The sequence below is a fragment of the Elephas maximus genome, chromosome 13 (genome assembly GCF_024166365.1).
Source record: "Elephas maximus indicus isolate mEleMax1 chromosome 13, mEleMax1 primary haplotype, whole genome shotgun sequence".
Lineage (NCBI taxonomy): Eukaryota > Metazoa > Chordata > Mammalia > Proboscidea > Elephantidae > Elephas > Elephas maximus.
The window spans coordinates 36,496,880-36,523,526 of NC_064831.1; the positions used below are offsets into that span (position 1 = coordinate 36,496,880).

Consider the following 26,647-nt stretch of genomic DNA (forward strand, 5'->3'; position numbering starts at 1 on the left):
ATGTGGGCAACACAATTAACAATAAAATGGTTATCAGAATGCAACCCTGGTGGTGTACTGGTTAAAAGCTACAGCTGCTAACCAAAAGGTTGGTGGTTTGAATGCACCAGGCACTACTTGGAAGCCCTATGGGGCAGTTCTAGTCTGTACTATAGGATTGCTATGAGTAGAATCCACTGGAGGGCAACAGGAATAAGAATATGTGTAGATATAACCTTGTTTGGAAATACAGTTTTCTTTGTTATGTTAATTAATATCTGAGTAGGGTGGGTTTTAAATCTAATTGCTTCTGAGTTACAAAGAGAAACAGATTAGACACAGACACACCAAGGAACCAAGGAAATGCCAAGGACGACCTACAAAGAAGGAACTGACACAGCTGAGACCCTGATTTGGACTTTTAGTCTCTAGAACTGCAAGAAAATTAATTTCTGTTCTTTGAAGTCACTCATTTGGGGTATTTCTATTATCGTAGCTCTATGAAACTAAGACAGATACCAAATGATCAATAAAAACAAGCCTGGTTTTCTACAGTCTTATCATGCAAATGAGAAAACAAGAGATTCATGAAAGAGACTTTATTTCTCCCTCACTCCAGAATGACACTTCAACTAAGACCAAAAACACAAGCTGCTCCGGTATTTTCCCTCTTGTGGTCAATTTCTCTGTACAGAAAAGGAAACATCTTTTCAGTATTTTCTTTTCAAACGCACTAAAAAGAAAAAGTTGTCAAATGAGACCACGACAGTAAGTCACGCACGCCACTTAAAAGTTTTAGGTTTGGGTGTGAAGAAGGACAGATGACAACGGAATGCTGTTCTCAAACTCTTTGAAAATAAAGGAAAACAGGAAGTGATGGTTATTCTACAGCCGTAACATCATACATACAAAGTCAATTACTCAAAAGTCTGGAGACCTTTTAAAGCACTTCAACATTTCCTGATTACAGCAACTGACAGCAATGTGCAATAAACTGCAACAATGGCAATTGACACTGATTACATTTTGATCAGTTCCTACAGTTCAGGACTCATTTGTTACCGAGCTTGTCAGACAAGTCATAGATACATTCAAAAAATCAAATTAAGTACCCTGATTAAACGTGCAATCCTTCATAACTAGGACTAAATAATTCTGTTCTAAAGGCTTTGCCAACCAATTACTTCTATAACTGAATATTCTCTCTCTCATTAAATCAATTATTTAAATCTCATTTTAAAATACAAATCAGATAACATTTTCAATCAACTTGCTACCAGCAAATCACCACTTTAAAATCCAAGGGGATTTCTAAAAGGAAATCTTTTATTTTCAGCTTTCTACCAAATCATCATTCTGTATTTTGAGAACCATATTCTCTCTATGGAAAAATAAGTCATGCTTCTGACTTCATGGAATAAAAAGCAGCTGTCACATCAGATGCAAATGACTACATGGTGTCTATGTTTTAATCCCCTATTAAATTTTCACTGTTTTCAAATAACTCAATCATCCCTAGCAGTCCTTTATAATGTACTGGGACTAGGCAGAATTTGTTACTAACTTCTTTGGGATTCAGACTTGGGGTTGTTCATTCAGGATATATGTTCCATCATAAATGAGATAGAAATTTTACTTCCTTTCTTAGAAAGGGACAACAAACACCTCATGGATTAGTTAAAAATCTAAACTAACATGCACGGACTTAGATAATTGGTTTTTTATTTGGATAAATGTTTCATGGTTCTAATCAGTGGCTCTTTTTTTAAAAATTGTCAATTTTCTCTTAACCTAATGCAAAGCACTTTTTTATGGAGCTGCTAGCATCCCACCCTACACCGACTTAGTTAGGGTAGTTTATTTTTTCTCCCATCTATGTGACAAAACTGTCCTACAAATAAAACTAAACGGGGTAATATTTTTAAATGAAATGCTTCTGAATTGTTTGTTATTTCTTGTTTTCTATGGCTGTATGTCTAAAATATGACAGCAGTGGGTTTAGTGGGTTATGTCTAAAATTAGATAGAGGCAGATAGGCAGATAGATAGACAGGTAGGCAGACAGATAGGCAGATAAGTGGATAGGCAGACAGACAGATAGAAAGATAGATAGATAAAACCATCTAGCCCTTTCTGCAAATTAGATTTAGAAATAATGGCCTAATTCACCAGGCCATGTAAGCTACTACAATATTTTCTCACGATTTCCCCCCCAACTCTGATATTTTCATTCTAAACAAAAGAAGAAAGAATGACAATTTTGGCTCCTATCAGTTCTAGTCTGCCATAACGACTGCAATTAGTCTTTGACATTCTCACCCCATTTACTAAAAAACCATGACTCAACCAAAGAACTTGATCTGACACTTCTCCCTGCCTTCTCCAACTGCTCCAAGTTTCTATTAAAAAACTGCCTTACCAGACTGTGTGTGCCCTCTGTTAGAGACAGCAAAGAGGAAGGAAAGGAAAATGATCTATAAATGAAAGAAAGGCAATTGCTCACATTGGGCATTTTCTTTGAAGAATTTAAGAAGATTTGGCCCAAGGAAAGAAGGGCTAGGAGGCTGCTGAACTTTAAAAAAAAAAAAAATTGAGCAGACTGCTGCTACGTTCTGCTCCCAAGGAGGAGGGCCACTCAGAAGAGAAGCAGCTTAACACAATGGAGGAAAGCTGCTGCCCACACCTTACCTGAACTGGATGAGTATAACTGACTTCTCTACTTAGAGAATTTTCTATGGTCAGCTGCCATTACTATTTCAGCTTGATTTGGGGGGAAGGAGGAAAATAATGAAAGAACAAAAACAAACATTTTTCTCTATTTTCATCTTAAGTGTGAAGAGGAAAAATACACCAAAAAGAAGACAAGTGAACTGGAACAAAGGAGAATGAGAAAACCAAAGATACAAGGGAAAGATTAGTCTAAATCACAAGTACTACAGCCTCCACCAGACTGAGTCCAGCACAACTAGGTGGAGCCCAGCTACCACCACTGACTTTTGTGACAGGGATCGCAATAGAGGGTCCTGGACAGAGCTGGAGAAAAATGTAGAACAAAATTCTAACTCAGACTTACTGATCTGACAGAGACTGAAGAAACCCTGAGAGTATGGCCCCAGACTCCTTTTTAACTCAGTACTGAAGTCACTCCTGAGGTTTGCCCTTCAGCTCAAGATTAAACAAGCCCATAAAACAAAAAGGGACTAAATGGGCATACGAGCCCAAAGGCAAGGACAAGAAGGCAGGAGGGCACAGGAAAGATAGTAATCGGGAACCCAAGGTTGAAAAGGGTAGTGTTGACATATTGTGGGGTTGACAACCAATGTCACAAAACAACATGTGTATTAATCGTTTAATGAGAAATTGTTTGCTCTGTAAACTTTCATCTAAATCACAATTAAAAAAAAAAAAGACAAGGGAAGAAAATATTCAAGAGATTAAGCATCCCCCTTTCTTAGAAATCATTACATGCTTTTTACATATATGAGTATTTAAATAACACTTAAAACATTTAAAGCAAACAACATAAAAACATTTTCTATAAAATTAGCAGTAATAACAAAAAACAATACCAAAGTAAGTTAAGTAGTTTTTAAGAATTGAAGAGAACTTAAAAAAAAAAAAGCAAAGGCAATTAAAGAAAGAGAACTAAGTAAAAAGTAAACAGTAGTTCTCATCAAGAAAGATAAAATGTCTTGGGACTTTTTCTCAGAGACTCACAAATTATATTAGTTATCATTTCTACAGAGGAAAAAATGCATTATAAACAAAACATGCTTTGGGAAAATCGAAATTTGAAATAAACATACAATGAGTAATAATTTTAAAAATTAACTGCCGAGTACCACAAACTGGAGTCCTGGTGGTGCAGTGGTTAAAAGCTCAGGCTGCTAACCAAAAGGTCAGCAGTTCAAATCTATAAGCAGCTCCCTGGAAACCCTACGGGGCAGTTCTGCACTGTCCTATAGGGTCACTATGAATCGGGATCGACTCAACAGCAATGGATATATATATATATAAACCCAATGCCGTCGAGACGGATATACCATAAGTTGGCAAGATTATCAGAACTAATTTATTTAGGGAAAAACAAAATTACACAACTGGTTTAAATAAGCAATGTTAAAGTTTTGGCAGACCCACCCAACCTTTTTTCTCCTTAAGATATACAACCTTAAAACAACACAGGAAGGTGGGAAAAAATGGAGAGAAAGAACATCCATGGGCAAGTGTATTCATGACTATTTAGAAATTCTAAAATCCATTTTTTAGAAGAGGCAGACATTATTTTAATTCAAACACTTAAACGGGATGAAAGAAAAGGAATATTTGAAGCAAATCTTAAATTGACTAGGAAACAGTAAATAAATCTATTTTATTAAGGGTTAAGGTTTGTGTTGATATAGTAACAAGAAAATTGTATTAATGCTAATAAAAATTGCCAGTGTATGACTTACCATGCTAAATTCATACTAGGGACTAACTCCAGATTTTAAGAATTTTAAGAATTTATATTATGTAGCCCTTTTAAATGAATTACTTAATGAGGAAATAACAATTCAGTATCTTTCCCTTGCGTCAATTCTCTAACTTCCTCTGTTTATAGGATAATATTACTGAAAATGATAGCATTTCCCTTGCCAGCATCTTGAATTAGGCCATGTCACCCTTGTGCTCATGAAAAGCAAAACAGTTTTCCAGGTCATGAATTTTTGAGGGTTTAGATATTTGAAAACACCTTGCAAGTTAAGGACTATCTCGGGACACTTCCCATGAGCAAAGGAAACCACCAACTGAGTTCAGGAAAACAGAGCAAGTTGGACTTTATGAGATTCAGAACAAATTTTGAGACAGCTTAATACTTCAGGGTGACCACAGAGACACCCTTGTTCGAACTTTTCTTGAATATGAGCAAGAAGAGGATAAAGATTATGCCAGAATCCTTATGATCAATTTAATGCCAAAGTGTACCTTTTGGCCCAAATCTCTGGGTCTGATACCAGCAGAGTCTTCTAATTCTAATGATTATAACACCATACTGGAAATGAGAGAAGTGTTTCTAATTTTAAAATTAAGTAAAAGCAGATGCTGTAGTCCCATTAAACTCTTCCAGCTGCTACTGAACCACTGGCAACCTGAGTCTGTTTAACTTGGAGCCCACTGATGGTAAAAAGGAAAATCTGACTGCCAAAACTGCACGCCCAAGTTAAAGCAGAGAGGAAGAAAATGAAAACAGCTCAGGAAAGCAAACGTACTCTAATAAGGCTCTCCAACTGATGACGGGTAATTTTTTTCTGTGGTTAGAAAGCTAAAAAAAGGTTGTTGCTTATTAAATCTTTAATTCAAATACAGCCAAACAACTGATCCTATCTGTAACACATCAGTTATTTTATTCATCTGGATTCATGCGTCCTAAAAATGAGTCTTTACTGCAATGATTTCAGAGGTAGACAGGTTTAAATGCACTGACAGTACACCTGAGGGCATTGTTAATATTGATTAATTAAAGTGAGATATCAAATAAATTAATATTTAACAAGGTCATAATGACAGACTGGTGTGACATACAGGCTCGCCAGCCTGATGAGTCGTCATCACTCCTCAAGAGGCAGCCTGCTCTGCAGTGGGGGAGTGGAGAGGGAAGTGGAGCGCCTTACAGGTAGCACCGAACTGACAGCAGTGTGTAATGTAAAAGCGCTCTGTCATTCGCACAATGTCTGGGGCAATAAAATGAATTCACTTTCTGGCTTCCTATAGTCGGCCCTGCCAAAGAACACTGTGTTATCAGCACAGATGGAGCATGCATGGTTCTGGAGAAGAGCCTGGTGCAAACTACAAACAAGCCACTCTGAATACCAATGAATCCCTGAGAAGCAGACCCTTTCTGTCAAATGACAGTTTGGGAAGCTCCATAAAAATGAGTGAGTCCCACTGGTCTTGTCCAACCAAGTGTAGTGTCAGGGCTCTGGACGGTTAATTTGGATGCCACACAAATCTCAGGCGCCTGGCTGTTGCTTTCCTGGGAGAAGGAAGCAAGAGAAGATGTTCCCCTATGAGCAGCATTTTTTTTCCTTTCATTTCTTAGTAAGTGAAGAAATAGTGGATAATCAGTGCTGATGCATACACTAATCTTTCTCTGAGTCAACCGCCTCTTCTTAAAAGAAAATTGATTCAAGCAGCGGGAGAAAAGAATGAATTCACGAGTATGCTGTACATTACTATGGGGTATTCAGCTGTCAAGTCAATGCACACAAACAAATAACGCACGGAAAAATGATTAGAAAAGAGGCATACCCATCAACATACTCAGAAGTCTCTGGACCTTTGAACTCACCCCCACAACTCTGTACAATCCTTGGTCATTTATACCTATTGGAAGAGACAAAATGTTAGGAAGATACAAGACTTGTATTTTAAAAGCTGTCATCAAACAGTCACATTCAGAATCCTTGCTAGCTCACATTAGTGGCGTTCCTGTTGACTATAAAAATGATGTTTGACAAAAGCTAGTGTTTACCAACTTGTTTTAGCAGCTCCGTGTTCCTGAGTTGCGGATGGAAAATAATATCGTAAAAGAATGTTGCGCGTGGACAAAAAGTCATATGCATTAACGTTAATGCCATTAGCAAGTTAAGGGGTACTCCTGGATACCCTGAAACGCATACCAACGCAATTTGTAAAGATTCATAAAAATGTACATGTTTACTACATTTACTTGCTGTTGACATTTTTCTTAAAAAGTTTCAGCCTTTTAAAAATAATATGGTAATGATTAGTACATGGAAAGAAATCACTGTTCAGCTGATTCTTGAAGATCATGGAAATCCGGCCAAAGCTAAGGCAAAATTCTATTTCTTTTCAAGAGCGGTCACATGCCCTGTCTAGTGAGGAGCTTTGAAAATTCAAATCAGAATCACTGCAAACTCTCCACCCAAATGAACCAAATCACTGCCACATCTCTCTGAACAGACCTAAAACAATGTGTCCGTGAGTACGGTACCCCAATGCCATCAGGCTGATTCCCACTCACGCGGCCCCATGTGTTACAGAGCAAAACTGCTCTGTGGGGTTTTCTTAGTTGTAATCTTTATGGAAGAAAATTGCCAGGCCTTTCTTCTGCAGTGATGCTGGTTGAGTTTGAACTGTCAAACTTTAGGTTAGCAGACAACCATTTGCACTACCCAGGGACCTCTGAGCAAGACAGATAAGAAATAAAAGCACGGGTGGAGAAAACTTACCATCAAACATAGCTTAGTATTTTGAACAAGGGGCCTTGTTTGGATTCTGATTTGAATAAACCAATTGTAAGTAAAAAAAAAAAAAAAAATTCTTGAGACAATCAAAAAACATTGTAACGTGAAGATCATGTAAGAAAATGTCCATATTTTTTAAAGTTGCATACTGAAAAATGCAGGGGTGAAAGTAAGCTATGTTAAATATGCTTTATGAGGGTGGATGGGACAGATGAAGCAAAAGTGACAATACCGTGATCACTGTTGAATCTGGGTAGTAAAACATGAGAGTTCATTGTACCACTCTCTGGTTTTTCTTTTTTTTACGCTTGAATTTTCTCATAATGACTTTGGAAAATGATGACTTATTACCTTTACTCCTCGGAAAGGTTGCAGCTTTCTCACTGCGTGTTTATTTTCTGCACGAGGCATGTTAAAGCTAACAAGAACACAACTAGCTGACAAGGAGATGATAGCTCTGGTTCCCAAAGTTTCCAAAACAAAACAACAACAACCAAAAAGAGCCCACGGAATTTGCCCAAAGGGGTTATTTTCTCTTCACCTCCCTGCATGGCATGATGAAAAGAATAACAGACAGATGCTGTCACAGCTCAGGCACTCATTAGCTGAGACCTGGGACAAGGCCTGAACCCTCTGAGTCTGGATGCTTCTTCTGAAATCAAGGGCAACGCTTTATACCCTATGTCATGATGAAAGAAAATGAAGTGATACCAACACGTGTTCTATAAATTGTAACATACTACATACACGAAGGTCGTATTTGGGCTCTCATTTTAATTTTTTTCAACTTGAATTTGCATATGAGCAATTGATAGTCTGTTCTGCAGCCGCCTATTGGCCTTGTTCTAACTGATGATATTAAGCTTCTCCATTGTCTCTTTCCAGAGATGTAGTCGAATTGATTTCTGTTTATTCCATTTGGCCAGGTCCATTTCTGTTTATTCCATTTGGCCAGGTCCACATGTATAGTCACCATTTATGTTGTTGAAAAAAGGTATTTGCAAAGAATGAGTCGTTGGTCTTGCAAAATTCTATTATGCAATCTCCGATGTCATTTCTATCACCAGGGCCATATTTTCCAACTACTGATCCTTTTTCTTTGTTTCCAACTTTTGTATTCCAATCACCAGTAATTATCAATGCAATGTGATTTCATGTTTGATCAATTTCAGACTGCAGAAGTTGGTGAAAATCTTCAGTTCTTCATCTTTGGCCTTAGTGGTTGGTGTTAAATTTGAGTAACAGTCAAATTAATTGGTCTTCCTTCTAGGCATATGGATATTACCCTATCACTGACAGCTTTGTACTTCAGGACAGATCTTGAGATATTCTTTTTGACAATGAATGTAACACCATTCCCCTTCAATCTGTCATTCCCACATAGTAGAGTATGTGACTGACTGATTTAAAATGGCCAATACCAGCCCATTTCAGCCTAGAATACTGATCCTTATGCATTTTGTTTCATTTCTAATGACTTCCAATTTTCCTAGATTCATACTTCGTACATTCCATGTTCCAATTATTAATGGATATTTACAGCCTGTTTCTTCTCATTTTTGAGTCATGCCACAGCAGCAAATGAAAAGACGGGATGAAAGCTTTACTCCATCCACATCATTAAGGTCAACTCTACTTTAAGAAGGCAGCTCTTCCCCAGTCGTATTTCAAGTACCTGTGAAACTGAGGGGTTCACCATCTAGCACCATATCAGAAAATGTTCCACTGCTTTTCATAGGGTTTCAAGGGCTAATTTTTTTTTTAGAAGCAGATCGCCAGGTCCTTCTTCCTAGTCTACCTTTGTCTAAAAGCTCTCCTAAAATTTGCCCACCATGAGTGACCTGTTGGTATTTGAAATACCAGTGACTTATGTCCCAGCATCAAGACACCACAGTATGACAAACTGACTGACAAGACTATCCCTTCAGTATATCCCACCTGAATTTAGAGACCATGTCAAGAACAGATATGGTACACAGAACACGAGTGACAGGAGACCAGATAAGTTGTGGAATGACATCCAGGACATCACACCTGAAGAAAGCAAAAAATCATTAAAACGACAGGAAAGAAAGAAAAGACCAAAATGGATGTCAGAAGAGACTCTAAAATTTGCTCTTGAATGTAGAGTAGCTAAAGCAAATGGAAGAAGTGATAAAGTAAAAGAGCTGAACAGATTTGAAAGGGTGGCTTGAGAAGACAAAGTAAAATATTACAATGAAATGTTCAAAGACCTGGAGTTAAAAAACCAAAAGGGAAGAACATGCTTGGCATTTCTCAAACTGAAAGAACTGAAGAAAAAAATTCATGCCTGGAGTTGCAATACTGAAGGATTCTGTGGGCAAAATATTGAATGACACAGGAAGCATCTAAAGAAGATGGAATATCTAAGATGCTTCACTTGTCTCACCCCTTTGGGAGCAAGGAAGAATGAAGAAAACTAAACATGCAAATGAAAGATTAGTCCAAAGGACTAAAGGACCACATCTACCACAGCCTCTACCAGCCTGAGTCCACTACAGCTAGATGGTGCCTGGCTACCACCACTGACTGTTCTGACAGGGATCTCAATAGAGGGTCCTGGACAGAGCTGGAGAAAAATGTAGAACAAAATTCTAACTCACAAAAAAAGACCAGACTTACTGGCCTGATGGGGACTGGAGAAGCCCTGAGAGTATGGTCCCTGGACACCCTTTTGGCTCAGTGAAGGGGTCACTCTCAAGGTTCACCCTTCAGCCAAAGGTTAGACAGGCCCATAAAACAAAATGAGACTAAAGAGGCTCAACAGCCCAGGGCCAAGAACTAGAAGGCAGGAGGGGACAGGAAAGATGGTAATAGGAAACCCAAGGTCAAGAATGGAGACTGCTGAAATGTCATAGTATTTTTAACCAATGTCATAAAACTATATGTGTACTAACTGTTTAATGAGAAACTAGTTTGTTCTGCAAATCTTCATCTAAAGTACAATAAAAAAAAAAAAAAAAAAGATGGAATAAATACACACAGTCACTATACCAAAAAGAACTGGACAACATTCAACCATTTCAGGAGGTAGCATATGATCAAGAACAAATGGCACTGAAGGAAGAAGTCCAAGCTGCACTGAAGGCACTGGCGAAAAACAAGGCTTCAAGAATTGGTAGAAGACCAATTGAGATGTTTCAACAAATGGAAGCAATGCTGGAAGTGCCCATATGTCTATGCTCATATATTTGGAAGACATGTATCTGGCCAACCAACTGGAAGAGATCCATATTTGTGCCCATTCCAAAGAAAGATGAACCAATAGAACGTGGAAATTATTGAGCAATACCATTAATATCACACACAAGTAAAATTTTGCTAAAGATAATTTAAAATGGCTGCAGCAGAACATCAACAGGGAACTGCCAGAAATTCAAGCCAGATTCAGAAGAGAATGTGGAATAAGGAATATCATTGCCGATGTCAGAAGGATCTTAGAGAATACCAAAAAGATGTTTAACTGCATTTTATTTTCTGTGTAAAGGCATCTGGCTGTGTGGGTCATGACAAATTACAGATAACATTGAGAAGAATACAAATTCCAAAATACTTAATTGTGCTCATGAGGAACCTGTACACAGACCAAGAGGCAGTTGTTCAAACAGAACAAGGGGATATTGCATGGTTTAAAATACGTAAAGGTGTGTGTCAGCATTGTATTATTTCACTATACTTATTCAATCTGTATGCTGAGCAAATAATCTGAGAAGCTGGACTATATAAAGAAGAAAGTGGCATCAGGACTGAAGATTCCTTAACAACCTGCAATGTGCAGATGACACAACCTTGCTTGCTGAAAGCAAAGAGGACTTGAAGAACTTACTGATAAACAGTATGGATTACATCTCAACATAAAGAAAACAAAACTCCTCACAACTGGACCAATATAAGCAACAACATGACAAATGGAGAAAATATTGAAGTTATCAAGGAATTCATTCTACTTGGATCCACAATCAACACCCATGGAAACAGAAGTCAAGAAATCAAATTATATGTTGCACTGGGCAAACTGGCTGGAAAAGACCTCTTTAAAGTGTTGAAAAGCAATGATGTCACTTTGAGGGCTTAAGTGCGCCTGACCCAAGCCATGGTATTTTCAATCACCTCATATGCATGAGAAAGCTGGACAATGAATAAGGAAGACTGAAGAAGAATCCATGCCTTTGAATTATGGTGTTGGTGATAACCATTGAATACACCATGGACTGCCAGAAAAAAGAAAAAATCTCTCTTGAAAAAAGTACAGCCAGAATGCTCTTTAGAAGCGAGGATGGCAAGACTTCATCCCATTAACTTTGAACATGTTATCAAGAGGGACCAGTCCCAGTAGAACGACATCATGCTTGGTAAAGTAGAGGATCAGTGAAAAAGAGGAAGACCCTTAATGAGATGGATTGACATAGTGGCTGCAACAATGGGCTCAAACACAGAAAAGATTGTAAGGATGGCACAAGACTGGGCAGTGTTTCGTTGTGTTGTTCATAGGGCTGCCATGAATCAGAACCGACTCAATGGCACCTAACAACAACAGCACACACAAAAGCTTTCATTACTCTTTGCCAAAATGGGTACTTCTTTTCTTCTTTTTCTCTTTTTTGTCTTTTATTTCCTCCTCCTTACTCAATTTTTTAAGCTTACGTTCTGTTTTTCCTTCTCCAAAAAAAAAAAAAATTTTTTTTTTTTTTAATGAATTATCTCAAAAGAACTCAAAGAAGTAGAAAAGCAAAGTCCAGCCCTTCAGTCTATACACGTCTATTCAGAGTTCACAAGTCTAAAGAATCAATGTAGCAGAGACACACCTTGCTGACAGGGAATGCTCACCAATTACAAGAGAGGAGAAAAATGCAGGTCAGGTCGGCCCTACCAGGAGTTGAAAAAGGAAAGGAATGGCCAAGAAACACAAAAATCAGAGACCTTTCTGGAGGAATAATTTTGAAAAGGATAGTCATAATGGCTGCACAACACGAAGAATACAATCAATCTCAATGAATTATAGATGTAGAAACTGTTGAACTGGCAAATGTTCTGTTGTATTTATCTTTACCACAGTTACAAAAAAAGAAAAGAAAAAAATCAGAAACCTTTTGAATCTGCTGAAGGAGAAAAAACTGGGCCTCATTTCTCACTTCACCTAGAGGCTAAAAGGGCATGTCCAGATATTTTCAAATACGGAGGATTTTTTTTTCAAAACAATTCTATTTAAGAAACCTCAAATAGTTTGACCTCAGTGCCAGAAGCCAAAAGAGCAAGTCACATTCTGCTGTCAAACAAGCGTGCTTCTATGAAAAGAGCCTGAAATATATGGAGACACGAAATCAGAATGTGACTTCAGCAATAATCATCACTCTGTGCTGGTAATTACTATCAGATAATTGATCAAGTTCAAATTCATCAACCTAATGGCTAATGCATAATGAAAAGTGCAAAGGAAATAAACTTCTTACAAAAGCAGCTTGCAAATAACATGTAAAATACATATACACAGGTCTTGTAGAGTTTTCTAGTTCTTGTTACATTGTTCTTAAAGGCTCCCGGATAACAAAAGGAGAATTCAAACATACTTGATATCTATGAACTTACATGTTCCTACAAAAGCTATTAAATAAACATGTTCAAAGAATATAAACCAACCAACATTCCAAGTCATATACATAAGTTTATAATGTCCTTTCCAGCTTCCCTTCTAAACCTTCCTCTTTCAGCCAAGGGGATAACAATTTCTAATCACTGAGTATTAAAATTTTTTTTAATTATCTTTGACTTCCCCTTTGCTGTTATTTTCCAAGTTCAGTAGGTCACTCTTCATTCTTGCTTCAAACTTCAAACTAATCTCTGCCTCTTCAACTCCGTCTTGAATGTTATGTGCACACATTTATTAAGGCATGCCTGCAGAGAAACAAAGGAGCCCTAGTGGTGAAGTGGTTAAGCACTCGGCTGCTAATGGAAAGGGCTGCAGTTCGAACCCACCGGCCACTCTGTGGGAGAAAGATGTGGCAGTCTGCTTCTGTAAAGATTACAGCCTTGGAAACCCTATGGGGCAGTTCTACTTTGTCGTACAGAGTTGCTATGAGTTGGAATCAATTCGATGGCAAAGGGTTTTTGATTTTGCAGAGAAATATACTCTACTCCATTCTGGACACCATCTTTTTTTCCTATCTTTTTAATTTTCAAACCACTTTTAATGTCTAAGGTTTCCTCCATGCCATCCAATCAACACTAAATTCCTCAGCCTCAACAAGTACTTAAGGCTATCCAGTAGCAGCCCCACCTCACCCACCCACACTATTTCAGACTATTTGACAAAAAACACCCTCATTTGATCAGAGCAGACCACTGACAATATCCCACCATTAACCAAGTTCATTCCCTCCTCTGTGCCTGTGCTTAGGTTGAAGTCTCCCTGACAGGAACATTCTCCCCCCACTGCCTTCTCTTCACAAATTTACTTGTTCATCAAATATTTATTCATCAAACATGTGCCAGGTGCTATTGTAATTGTCCAAGACGCAACAGTGAATGAGATCAAGTCTGCAGTGCAATGGATGGCTTTTGTGTGGCCTTTCTAACCATAGTCTTGTAACTCCCACTCAAGTGATTGGGTAGGACTGTGTGAATGAGGTAATTATGGCCCAACAAGGGGATTGGTCAGTTTTGCCATCTCGCTAGACTTAAAAGAGTCAATTCCAGAGGAGAGAGAAGATTCCACCACCATCAGGGAAGAACAGCCAGGAGTGGAGAGCACGTCCTTTGGACCTGGTATCCTTGTGCTGAGAAGCTCCTGGAAGCAGGAGACAGAAAGATCTCTCAAGAAGCAGTGACAGAGAAACCATGGCAGGAGACAGTGTGGTGGGCTTCTAAGCCCACAGAGCAAGAAAGCCAAGTGCCTTTGGGCAGGAGGCTTGCTGGCAGACTACGGTGCCTCTGAGTACTTATCGACAGGGGCTAAAAGAACTTTGTAACACTTGCCTAAGAAGGGCAGAGGTCAAGGGACAATAGAGGGGGTGCCTGTGGCACAGCTGGGAAGAGGCTGTCCTGATGGAAGAAAGGTATTCTGAGTTTTCCTGATCCTGAACTGTAACCTGTTACTTCCGTAATAAATCTCATAATCGTGAGTACTGTTTCTGAGTTCTGTGTGGCCGTTGCAATGAATTATCGAACCCAGCAGAGAAGTGGAGGGTGCCATGAGAGGGACAGTTGGTGTCAGAAGTGGTAAAGATGGCGGAGAGAGGAGGCATGTCTGACCTCCACCTCATAGGAATTCAGCCTCGGGCTGTTGATCTTGATTCTCCTTCCACCTTGTGAAGTTAGAGGAGGTCAGGCACTGCCCCCACACCATTTTTACAAAGTCCCACCGAACCTTCAACATCAGAGAAAAATCCCACCTCTTCTGACACCAGCGCACAATATTTCCTTTCCTTTTTCTGAATATTTAATTAATTATTTGTACTTTTAACACTTGATTAGATTTTAAAACATGCCACAAAGTCTTATCTACCATTCCCCAAATCAGAAGTCTGAATGCTTGATGTGACATGGGATTATATAAATAATTTCCACACCAAATGTATCCAGAGGTGTTATCTAATATATAGGTTTCATATTACCTTCTTTAATTTATTAAAAAAAAAAAAATCCATATCCCAAAACACATCCAGCCTCAGAATTTTCAGATAAAGAATTGTGGACCCAAGTTCTACCTTCTCTCCCCAAATACACAGAGCTATTACCTGGAAAGAGACTAGGTGAAAGTGGGTTTTGTTTTAAACAGCTTTCGTGTGCTTTGCATGGAATAGCTGGGCGCAGAATAGGGTGTGGTTAGGAAGATTTGACGTTAATTTAGAACTGTAAATATAAACAGACATTACAATTAAGAACTGAAACTTAAAGTTAAAATATCCAAGGTAGTATAACTTTTTCAGGACACTGATAGATACCATTACTGCCACACTTTTAACTTTTAGGAAGAATTTGCAATCTGGTCAAAGTGTTTATAGGCCCAAAGATTTTTTTTCCCCCTTCAATAAATATGACTAGTTCTGCTCAGAAGTAAAGAAAAGGTAAGTGCTCTCCATTGCAGTGAGGAGCAACTAAGGACAACTGTCCCAGAGTAAAGGAGAAAAGGTAAAATCAAATGTGTCTTACTTCCTACCATCTGTCTCCTCCAATTACCTCAGAATATTGTCATGGAACATTACCCACCTCTTCCTTGGAGAGATGGTCAAAAATGGGGATGAGTCAAGTTTCATCACCATCTCTGCCCAGTTATCTCCCTCTCTGAACCCAAAGAATGTTACCGGAGCCAGAGACCATTCAACTGCAGCCAACATCTGCATGCAACCACTCAACGCCAGTGGGCAACCAGAGGCCCCTGGAGGTGGGCAGGAGAAGCAAAAGAGATAACATGAGGCCCTGGGACAGTAAAAGAATTAGAGGTAAAAGGAAAATAAAATTTATGGTGGCTGATCAATTCAGTTAAGCAATAGAAGTGGGGGCAAAGGCTGGAGTAGCTGCAACTGCACGTAAATGTGATGAATAAAAGGAAAACAGCAAAGGGCATTTAGAGTAAGGGAAGCAGAAGAGATAAGACAGATAATTTTTAAAAAGTAAAGATAAAAAATAAAGGAGAAGAATATGAAATAAAAGGGAAAAGAAATTGGAAATAAGTAAGAAGATAGGCTAGAAGTTACTGTATGTCATTTAATAAGTACCTACTAGATTTTGGGGCCCTGGTGGAGCACTGATAAGTGTTTGGCTGCTAACCCAAAGGCTGGCAGTTCGAATCTACCAGCCACTCCCTAGAAACCCTATGGGGCTGTTCTACTCTGTCCTATAGGGTCTCTATGAGTCGGAATCGACTTGATGGCAATGAGTTTTGTTTTGTTTTGTTTTTACTGTATTTTAAGCACTAAGATAGGAAAAAATGAAGACACAGGGTAAAAAAGATGGATGAGAAAGAGAACTTGGGACCAACTAGGTCATAAAGGGTTTTCTTTATGCTTCAGTAGCAGGTTTTATACCTGATGGCTCTGCAATCTTAATACTTCACGTGGTCCTCAGCACAAGGTATGCAGTTAACCAATGAATTTAATAAATTAATGGAAGAACTGAATAAATGATTGATAGAGTGATGATTGGGTTAATTAGTAAAAGGAATATAAAAAGAAGTAAGAGAGACAGAAAAGGTAACTAGATAAAGAGAAGCATGAAAGATGAAACACAAACACTTTTGACGATAACAGCCACAAAATTATTAAAAAGAAGGTTGCAGCTGTATGATTCTACAGAAAAAAATGATCAACTTCCATGCGATCTTAAACTAGCATTCGTTCAGCTCTCGGCTGGTAACTTGCAAGTGCTTGGCTTGAAATGAGGTAATTACCCATTATTTGTGGAGTGACTGAATCATTTATTTGCACTTGTGTGTGCTGACAACAGGGGTGAAAAGGTCATTAATGTTCATATTTGCATCCACAGGATTTGTATCAAAAGTCTGCAAATGTTTCATTATTAATAAGGTGTCTCTGTGTGTGTGTGTATGTGTGTGTACTTACTCATAACCAGCAAGATAGGTTTATATATCCCACTAGCACTGCCAAGACAAATTCCCCTAAGGGCGGGGTAATGAACAAATACACAGTTTCATGCGTATAAAAATATTAATCATAATTTTAAATATGTTTTCACAATTATAAATATTAGAAAATTTAATTCCCTCAAAGATTCCTGAAAACAAGTAAAATGATTGGAAGATAAAATAAGTTAAATATTTAGAAAAAACTCTAAAGACTAAGAATGACACGCTATAAGAAGGATTTAAAGACAACACAGAGGCTCCTGAAGATTGTTTCAGATGAAGGTAAATCACGAAAAATTGCTGTGTTCCTTAAATACATTTATAATTAATCCTTAATAAACACTGCATTTAAATGTCTGTATGAGTCTAGTAAATATTTCCCAGGCTAGCCACTGTGTTGGGTTACACAAATATAAACAGGTTCATACATACAGATACCCTTCAAGATAGAGAAATTCTAACATCTTAAAGTTCTGTCAAACTATGCATATTTAAATTAAATTGGTTTTAAATATAAGCAGATAGAACCAAAACTGATGCTCTGTTTCATCAAAAGGACATAACATTCATCATCATAAATTCAAGATGCTGTATTTACATAATTCTAAAACTTGGGAAGAATGCATTATTTTTAACACTTACAATGCATTAATACTGCAAAGAGCAGGGTAAGACACAATTCCTAAGCACTAAGACAGTCAGAAGGTTAACTCTAGCTGTACAAAGATGAGAAGCTCAAAATGAGTAACATTTCACCTTTCTGGACCTCATTTCCTTGGAAACTCTATGGGGCAGTTCTACTCTGTCCTATAGGGTCGCTATGAGTCGGAATCAACTCGACAGCACTGGGTGTCGGGTGGGTGGGACCTCATTTTAAAATAAGAAAGAGGGAAGCATATCCTGGAAACACAAACTTGTTAAGGTTATAGGATATAACTTATTACAAGTTAATAACATCCTACAAATTGCCAGCTACTACCCCAGCTGTGTGGCCTGGTAAATGACTCAGTCTCTCTGTGCCTCAGCATCTTCATCTGAAAAATGGAGTTAGTGATGGAAGGAGGTGGTTGTGGCAATTCAGGAGATAATGACTGTAAAGTATTTGCATAAGCCTCACACATACCACGCACTCATTAAGCGCTTTAACTGTAGCATAAAATTAAAAATCATTTTCAAAACAGCTAGATGATGTTGTTGTTGTTACTGTTCGTTGCTGCAGAGTCAGCTCCAACTCATGGTGACCTTGTGTGTAACAGAAAGAAACACTGCCTGGTCCTGCACCGTCTTCATGGCCGTTGATATGTCTGAGTGGATTGTTGTGACTCCCGTGTAGAGCCTTCCGCCCTAGGGGGTTCATCTTCCAGCACTGGATTGGACAACATTCTAAAATAGCTAGATACGGTACATATAAAAGTCACTCTAACAAAGCAATTTAGTTTACAGCTCACCTTCAGAAAATAAAACACAGGTGGTGAAGAGTCAAAGGTTATTTAATATAAGTGATTCATGAAAAATATAATTTTCCTGCTCACCAATAACATTTCCAATTTCTCTCCCAGGATGATAAACATTTGTGCAGTAGGTAGAAAACATTACCAACAGCTACTACCTACAAACAATTGATCTGCATTTTCTCTTCCTATGAAGTCTTGCTTTCACTTTCTTGTCGTCCTTCACATACTCTTCTTGTGTGTATAAACCCAGTTCTGCTGATGATGAATAGCCTCTCCACTGGCAGGCTCTTTTAGGAGAGGTCTTACAACTTTATTCACATGGTCTTCCCACACCCAAACACATCAGAGGCTGAGCACAGAAAACAGGGTGGCATGTGAGGGTGGCTGTGCTTACTGGCCACAATGTCCACGTGCATTACTGCTTCCCATCTCAGCATAAAGTGAAAAATATGAGAAAAGTACAAGGCAAATATCCAGTTCCAGCTCTAAGTCAGTATTTGTGGAATTAAGGATAATTTCAGGCCTCTTCTGATATATTGAGGCTTGACTCTAAGTCTCATACCCTCAAATACAAACTTCAAATAAAAAGATGTTTGGTTTATTAGCTGCTACCTTTATCAGCAGCTCTCTCCCACAAAAGGCACTGTGTATTTCCAGTATTATGTGTGCCTAGCCTCATTTCCAGCTTCCAGCCCACACAAGAGAAAGCATGCTAGCTCAGACCAGATAACTCCTACAGTTATTGCTATTGCTTGCACAACCACCCACACCACTGGGCAGAGTGCGTAGACAAGGGCTGAAGGAAAGCTACCAAATAATACTCTCATTAGTTACAGTTGGGGTCCCACATTCTCCCCAAAGTTCTGATGCCTACATGTGTCAAGATCTAACGGAGCCACTAACTACAACTCATTCCATGTGCCCTACCATCTTTCCTCGCAGTGTGAACCTTGCTTAAAGAAACACCTCACAGCCTCTGGGCCTTCCAGCAGAATGTAACTATCCCTATCACCACTATGTTGCACTGACCATTATGTCCACCAGCTGTCACTCTTCCTCTCTTTTACTTTTGCCACCATAGCATAATAATGACTGCGAGTCAGGAGACCAGGATTTAAATCCCAGCTCTGCCACGTTCTAGTTGTACGATCTATGGCAGGTGTCTTAGTTCCCTGGTGCTGCTCTAACAGAAATACCACAAGTGGGTGGCTTTAAAGAACAAAATTTATTTTCTCAGTGCAGGAGGCCTGTTGTAATCGAATCTGACTCACAGCGAACCTATAAGACAGAGTAAAACTGCCCTATAGGGTTTTCCAGCCTGTAATCTTTACAGAAACAGATTACCACAACTTTCTCCCACAGAGTGGCTGGTGGGTTCGAACCACCAGCTTTTTGGTTAGCAGCCAAGCTCTTAACCATTGCACCATTTAGCATGCTGTTCTAGGGAGAAGGTCCTTCCTTATCTCTTTTAGCTTCTAGCAGCCAGCAGTCCTTGGAGTCCCTGGGCCTGTTTGTAGATTCACTAGTCCACTTCGTCTTCAGACAGCTTCTGTCTTCCCCCTGTATGTGCTTGCTTCTATGTCTAATCTGCTCTTTGCAAACTCAGAAGTGATCAGCTTTACAGCCCACCCTACTAGGGTATGACCTAACCAACATAACAAAGAAAACTGTTTCCAAACAGGATTGCATCCACAGGTATAGGGGTTAGGATTCCAACACTTATTTTGGGGGACACAATTCAATCCGTAACGGCAGGTTTACAGCTAACTTGTTCTGAGCCTCACACTCTTCTTCACATGCTATTGAGTTTAACAAATGATATATATCTGCTCAAGTATCTGCTGAGTTTTGTGGGGATCAAGCTGGATAGAGTACATGAAAATAGTCTGAAGCATAAGCTGCTATATATTTTAAAGAACAAACCTCTTTTGTTCTTTAAAAAGTTGTATTCTCTTTATCTGTGCCTTCATCCTCAACATCCTTTGAAGATCAGCCTGTAGAGTCTCCATCCCCTCATGTACACCATGGTTTTATTAAAAACATGGGCATTAAAAACTCGGACCTGGATCTGAGTTCTAGTCTGCTGCTTTCTAGCTCCGAAGTTATATAAATCAAATGTCTCTTTGCCTCAGCTACTCATGTAAGATGAGGATAATACTACGTATGTCCCCTAGGGCTCTTGTGAGAAGACTAACACATAAGAAGTTTCCAGCACAAACTGACTACTCTCCAGCTTCTTGACTTCTCAACCACTAAACTCAAAGGCTGTTTTTCAGTCCTCCTCCTACTTGAACTTGCTACCGCATTTGACACAGTTGACTTCCTCCTCCTAGAGAATCTTCCTTCTCACTGATTCCTTGACACCACACTCTCTTGCTTCTCCTCCTACTCCTTTGACTGTCTTACTAGGTACCTTCCTCCCATCCCTAAATGCAAGGATCCACAAGGACTTTGTCCTTTGCCCCATTATCTTCTTACCTCACCATCTACCTGAATGACTCTTCTGAAGCTCAAAACTTTGCCTCTCTGCAAACAATGCCCATCATCTCTGTTCTTGCCTTCATTCCATTTCTTACAGAAATGTCAGAGGTCCATTGAATTTAGTATATCCAAAACCAATCCATCTTCCACTCAACACCTATTAAACCCTATGATTTCTGTGATCTCTGGCTTGGCTAAAGGTATCTTCATCTAGCTTGGCTGGACAGCCTAGAATCAGTTTTGACTTTTCCCTTTCCCTTATCTCCTATATCTAACTGGTACCAAATTCTGTTTTCCTGAAAAGTCCCTCTTCCTATCTACCCCTTCTTTCCATTGCCAATGGCCCAGTTTAAACCTTCACCATCTCTTATCTGAACTATTTCCAAAATCCAACCATCAGTCATGCCTTCCATCTCACCCAACCCCACTCCCATAATTCCACTCCACACAGAGATCTGAACACACCCCTGCTCAAAGCTGCCAAAGGCTCACAATTCTCCATAGAACTGAGGCAAACTGCACAGCACAGCACTGGGGTCTGCCACAGTCTGCACTCAGCTGTCTACACAGCATTTTCTCCCACCACACTCACACACTGGCCTCTGCCAGCACCACCCCAGTACTTTTCAGTCCTAAAACCTTTGTCCAGGATACTGCCTCTGTCTGTGATATGCTTTCCCATCTTCCTTACCCCCCACCCCATACTTTTCCTGATATACATCACAGCTAAAAGGCTATCTCCTCTTTCAGGGTATTCTTGACCACAGAGTTGGAACGACTACCTCTTTCATCAGCATTCCCATTGTCACTTTGCTCCTGCCAGCACTTTGGCATTTATATAGCAACTTGTAGATGAGTCATTCCTGTGTGTGCCTCTCCTCCACTAGGTGTTGGGAGACAATTGTCCCTGGTCTCTTGCATTTACACAAGTCTTACAAGAAGGGACTCTTTCTTCCCGGCTACCTTTTAAAAGATGCTTGTATAGGAAACAGCCTTGGAAAACAGAAATACTGTCTCTCTTTGGAGCAAAGATCACGTTTGCTTATAGTCTTGGAAGATAAAGTGTCTCTCTTTAGAACTAAGAGCAGGCATGGTTGCTGCCCATTATAAAAGATTCAGATTCTTCAAGTTCAGAGATCTACAATGCAACCCACTGTGTGTACAAGTAACACCTGGCCCTCTTTACATCCCTCTAGGAGAACTGAGGTCCAGGGAACGGGTACAAAATGCAATACTTTGGCTACTGAGGGCAGTAAACTGTCCTTCATATCTAATTCAGGAGTCTCATGTCTTCTACCAGTACTCATGAAACTGGAAGGATAACTTATTAGCTTGAACACAGGATAAATCTCAGAGCCTTCAGAGTTCTTGAAACTAGATGGAAGCTATCTTTAATAGAAACCATGTGTCATGGATTGAATTGTGTCCCCCCCCGCCCCGCCCCGAAAAAAAAAAAAAATGTGTGTCAACTTGGCTAGGCCATGATTCTCAGTATTGTGTGGTTGTTCACCATTCTGTGATCTGGTGTGATTATTCTACGTGTTATAAATCCTAACCTCTATGATGTTAATGAGGCAGGATTAGAGGCAGTTATGTGAAGAGGCAGGACTCAATCAACAGGATTAGATTGTATCTTGAGTCGATCTCTTTTGAGATATACAAGAGGGTATCAAGCAGAGAGGACAGGGACCTCATGCCACCAAGAATGAAGGAAGGGAGCCTGTCCTTTGGACGCTGGGTCCCTGCACTGAGAAGCTCCTAGGCCAGGGGCCTTGAGGACAAAGACCTTCCCCCAGAGCTGACAGAGAGAAAGCCTTACCCTGGAGCTGGCACCCTGAATTTGGACTTTTAGCTTCCTATAACTGTGAGAAAATAAATTTCTCTTTGTTAAAACCATCCACTTGTGATATTTCTGTTACAGCAGCACTAGATAACTAAGACACCATGTACCAACGATTTCTTCCTCCCATTAGGAGATGCTCAAAAAGTCTTGACTGAAATCCATCTAAAACACATGTGGCCAGAAATAGGTAAGTATTAAGGTAAGCTAGAATGAATGTGCAGCTAAATAAAAGTAAATTTTATTTTCAAACTTATCATTCACATAGTGCAAGGTTGAATAGTGCCAAAATTTTTATTTAAATAAATTAGAAGAGAGACTGTAAAACTGAACTCGAGGGAAAAGTTGGCTGCTTCGTTTCACAAGGCTCCTTTTCATCTCTCGTCTACAAAGATGAGAACACAACAAAATGCCGGTGGTGTCTCACTGCTGCCATCTGTCTCTCCACCTCAGAGCAGCTGCAGCATCGGGTCTTAAGTCTATTCTAGGAAACCTCGGACAAACCTTTCCTATTTTCTTTTGCTTCTGAGGGAAAGTGTGAGATAATCTAAAAGCCACGGTGTTCTTACTGAGCCCTTTTTTCTCTTCATTTCCCTCTGGCCATTTTACTGCTTAACAACCTTTCTACAAGACACTGAGAAACAGGAGGTTGAGACCCAAACAAGTTAATGTTGCTGATTATTAGAAGATCCAGCTAAAATTACTAGGTAAAGTGAATGTAGGTGATTTATCTCCTATGTAAGTTGGCATTAAAAAACTAAACAAAGTTCCTAGGTGCTCCTAGAGTCTTGAATCAATATAAGACTACTTCATTACGATTGACCTCAATTAACGGATTTCTCTCTAAATAAGCAACTCACGTTTACGCGTGCTAACGTCCCAGTCATTCTTTTTTAATCCTCACAACAACCCTATGAAGGAGATACTACTATTATCCTACCTTACAGGTGATGAAATCAAGGCACAAAGAGGTTAAGTAACTAACGTGCCATGGTTGCTGAGCTAGTAAGTAGTGAAACTGAGATTCCGATCCAGACTGACTTTTGAGCTCGCGCTCGTCACCACTAGGCTAACAGCTCATTACAATTAAATGCCATGGACCTCACCCATAACATTTGACACAAACTTGCAAAACCTAGCATGCCTACTCTGCAGCAAGAGAGTTTTCACCATTTTTTTTTTCTGTCTAAAAACAAAAGTAAGATTATTTCTTGTAATGATTTTATAAATCACTTGCCACTGAGTCAATTCCAATTCATGGCAACCCCACATGTCTCAGGGTAGAACTGTGCTCCATAGGGTTTTTAGTGACTAATTTGTCAAAAGTAGATCACCAGGCCTTTCTTCTAAGGTGCCTTGCGGTGGACTTGAATCTCCAATGTTTCCATTAACAACCAAGTATATTAACCTTTTATACCACCCAAGGACTCCAGTGATTTTTATGGAGTCCTACTAATTTTGTTTTCTCCTATTCCGTGGATGTGTAAAAGAGGACAAAAATGGATAAAACCACAAGAGACTAGAAAGAGAAAATAGGTCTCATAATGAAGCATGGAGGATCCATGGGCTGAGGGGAAAAAAATTAACTGGATAACAGGAAACCAGACTCCAAACCACATGGACTTAGGGTATAGGCAAGGGGGTTTTCAGGGAAATGGCATTTCCCAGGAAGTGTTTCTTCCTATTAATTTAACTCTACCACTCATTTGACACGTTTTCAGAACTCTTAAATAAGAGTAAATGGAAGAAATGAATATTCAGTCCTGACTTGCCTCGGTTTAGTATTTCGAGTTTGCATTTTCATCTCTGCAGAAACCACAAGACTCTTCAGCTCCCTCCCACACAAGACTGTCCTCTATTTCCACCCACACTCACCTCACACCCATTCTGATTAAAACAGAGAGAGTGAGAAACTATAGTTTACTTGCTATAAACTTCCTAGGGACAGCTGTTCTTGATTTTTTTCATTTTGCACATACTTTGCCCTTGGCAATTTAAGATTAAAGTACAATCATGGTGTCTTAGTTATCTAGTGCTGCTATAACAGAAATGCCACAAGTGGGTGGCTTTAACAAACAAATTTATTTTCTCACAGTTTAGGAGGCTGGAAGTCCAAAGTCAAGGTGCCAGCTCTAGAGGAAGTCTTTCTCTTTCTGTTGGCTCTGGAGGAAGGTCCTTGTCTCTTTTGAGCTTCTACTCCTAGGGGTCCTTCATGTGGCCTGGTATCTCTCTTTTCCCATCTCTGTTTGCTGGCTTGCTTGTTTAACCTCTTTTATATCTCAAGAGACACTGACTCAAGGCACATCCTACACCAGTCCTGACTCAGTAACATAATAAGACAACCCATTCCCAAATGGAATAATAACCACAGGCATAGAGGTTAGGATTTACAACACATTTTTGGTGCACACAGTTTAATTGATAACATTCCACCCTTTGGCCCTGTCTACCTTGTGCCTGTACCACCACTGTACTTTGGAAACACATAACTTGTATTCTAGATTTTACAGGTTCACAGATGAAGAGGAATTTTGCCCCAGGATAGAATGCACCTAAAGTCTTATCCATATTTGACTGAGATGATTAAGAAGATGTGATTTTGGACTCAGAGTTGATTTACGACTTTTGAGATAATGTGATGCCATGAATGTGTTTTGTGTGTAGCAAGGACATGAATTTTGTGGGGCCAAAGGGTGGAATGTTATGAATTAAACTGTGTCCACCAAAAATATGTGTTGTAAATCCTAACCTCTATGCCTATGGCTATAATCCCATTTGGGAATGAGTTATCTTTGTTATGTTAATGAGGCAGGATTAGTGTAAGGTATGTCTTGAGTCAATGTCTCTTGAGATACAAAAGAGGTTAAACAAGCAAGCCGGCAAACAGAGATGGGGGAAGAGAGATACCAGGCCACACGAAGATCACCCAGAAGTACAAGCCTGGGAGAGACAAGGACCTTCTTCCAGTGCCAACAACAAGAGAGAAAGCCTTCCTCTAGAGCTGGCACCTTGAATTTGGACTTCTAGCCTCCTAACCTGTAAGAAAATAAATTTGTTTGTTAAAGCCACCCACCTGTGGTATTTCTGTTATAGCAGCATTAGATAACTAACACACATGATAAAATATGCTGCAAGTTCACTTTGGGCGTCTCACCCAGACATACCTCTAAAGACTTACACTGAAACTATACATTTAAATGGTCCACTAGAGCCCTTCTGGAGAGCCCATACCTTCCAGAAGCCCAGAAGTGCCCTGGAATAAGAATTCACAAGCCAACCTCATGGTTTTCCAAAACTCTTAAAACTCTGCTTTTCAAAGGAAGAGAAATTCACTTTTACAGGCGACAAATCAAAGACTGTCACATCTTTTATGTGGCTTCCTACTTCTATCCCATGAATTCACAGCTTGTTACAATGCTGAATTTGATAACTGACAGCTTGCCTAGATCAACATTTTAATACCATACTCTAAAAAATTAAAGTGAATATTGAAATTATTCACATATGGAAGATTTTTCTTAAGAGAAACTTCATAAACAAAAGTGGCATACAAATTTAGTTTGAAACCATAACGACTATCAGAAAATAGCAATTAAAAGATTTTTTTAAGCAAAAGAATCTTGTTTTGTTTTTCCATATTTCACAGGGCATGCACCTGAAAAATAGGTGCCCTGCAGGTCGGAGAAAGACTATGTACTGGCATGGTTTGGAGGAAGAAAGGGGAGTTACTTACTTGAGGAAATGATGTGACTATTCTCCAAGCTCTAAAACCACAAGGCCCTTCCACATGTAACATGATGTATCCTTCTGCGTATGTCTAAAATATTATCCATGACTCAGGAAAATCCTGACATAAATTCCAAACGGAATGAAAATTGATCCTAAATGTGTCATTTGAAAGTACTAATTCCAACCACACACAGAAAAATAAATTCGTCCAATAATTTTATTCCAATTTGTTGGAACACATACTGCCAACACAGCATTTAAGTCAAGTCTCTAAATACAAAAGCAAAAAGCCATTGTTTATTGAGTACTTACTG

The 26,647-nt window shown here is 39.2% G+C and overlaps 1 protein-coding gene across 2 annotated transcripts in view; it reads right to left on the reverse strand.

Annotated features, from left to right (window-relative positions):
- ARHGAP10 (Rho GTPase activating protein 10) overlaps window positions 1-26,647 on the reverse strand; it is a 367,040-nt gene that overhangs the window by 137,696 nt on the left and 202,697 nt on the right. Inside the window, exon 14 of one of the 2 annotated variants that reach the window (XM_049905919.1) lies at window positions 6,270-6,344. The exons of the other annotated variant lie outside the window; for it this stretch is intronic. Coding sequence (XP_049761876.1) covers window positions 6,270-6,344 — 75 coding nt within the window. The remainder of the gene's footprint in view (window positions 1-6,269; window positions 6,345-26,647) is intronic. 2 annotated transcript variants of the gene reach the window in all.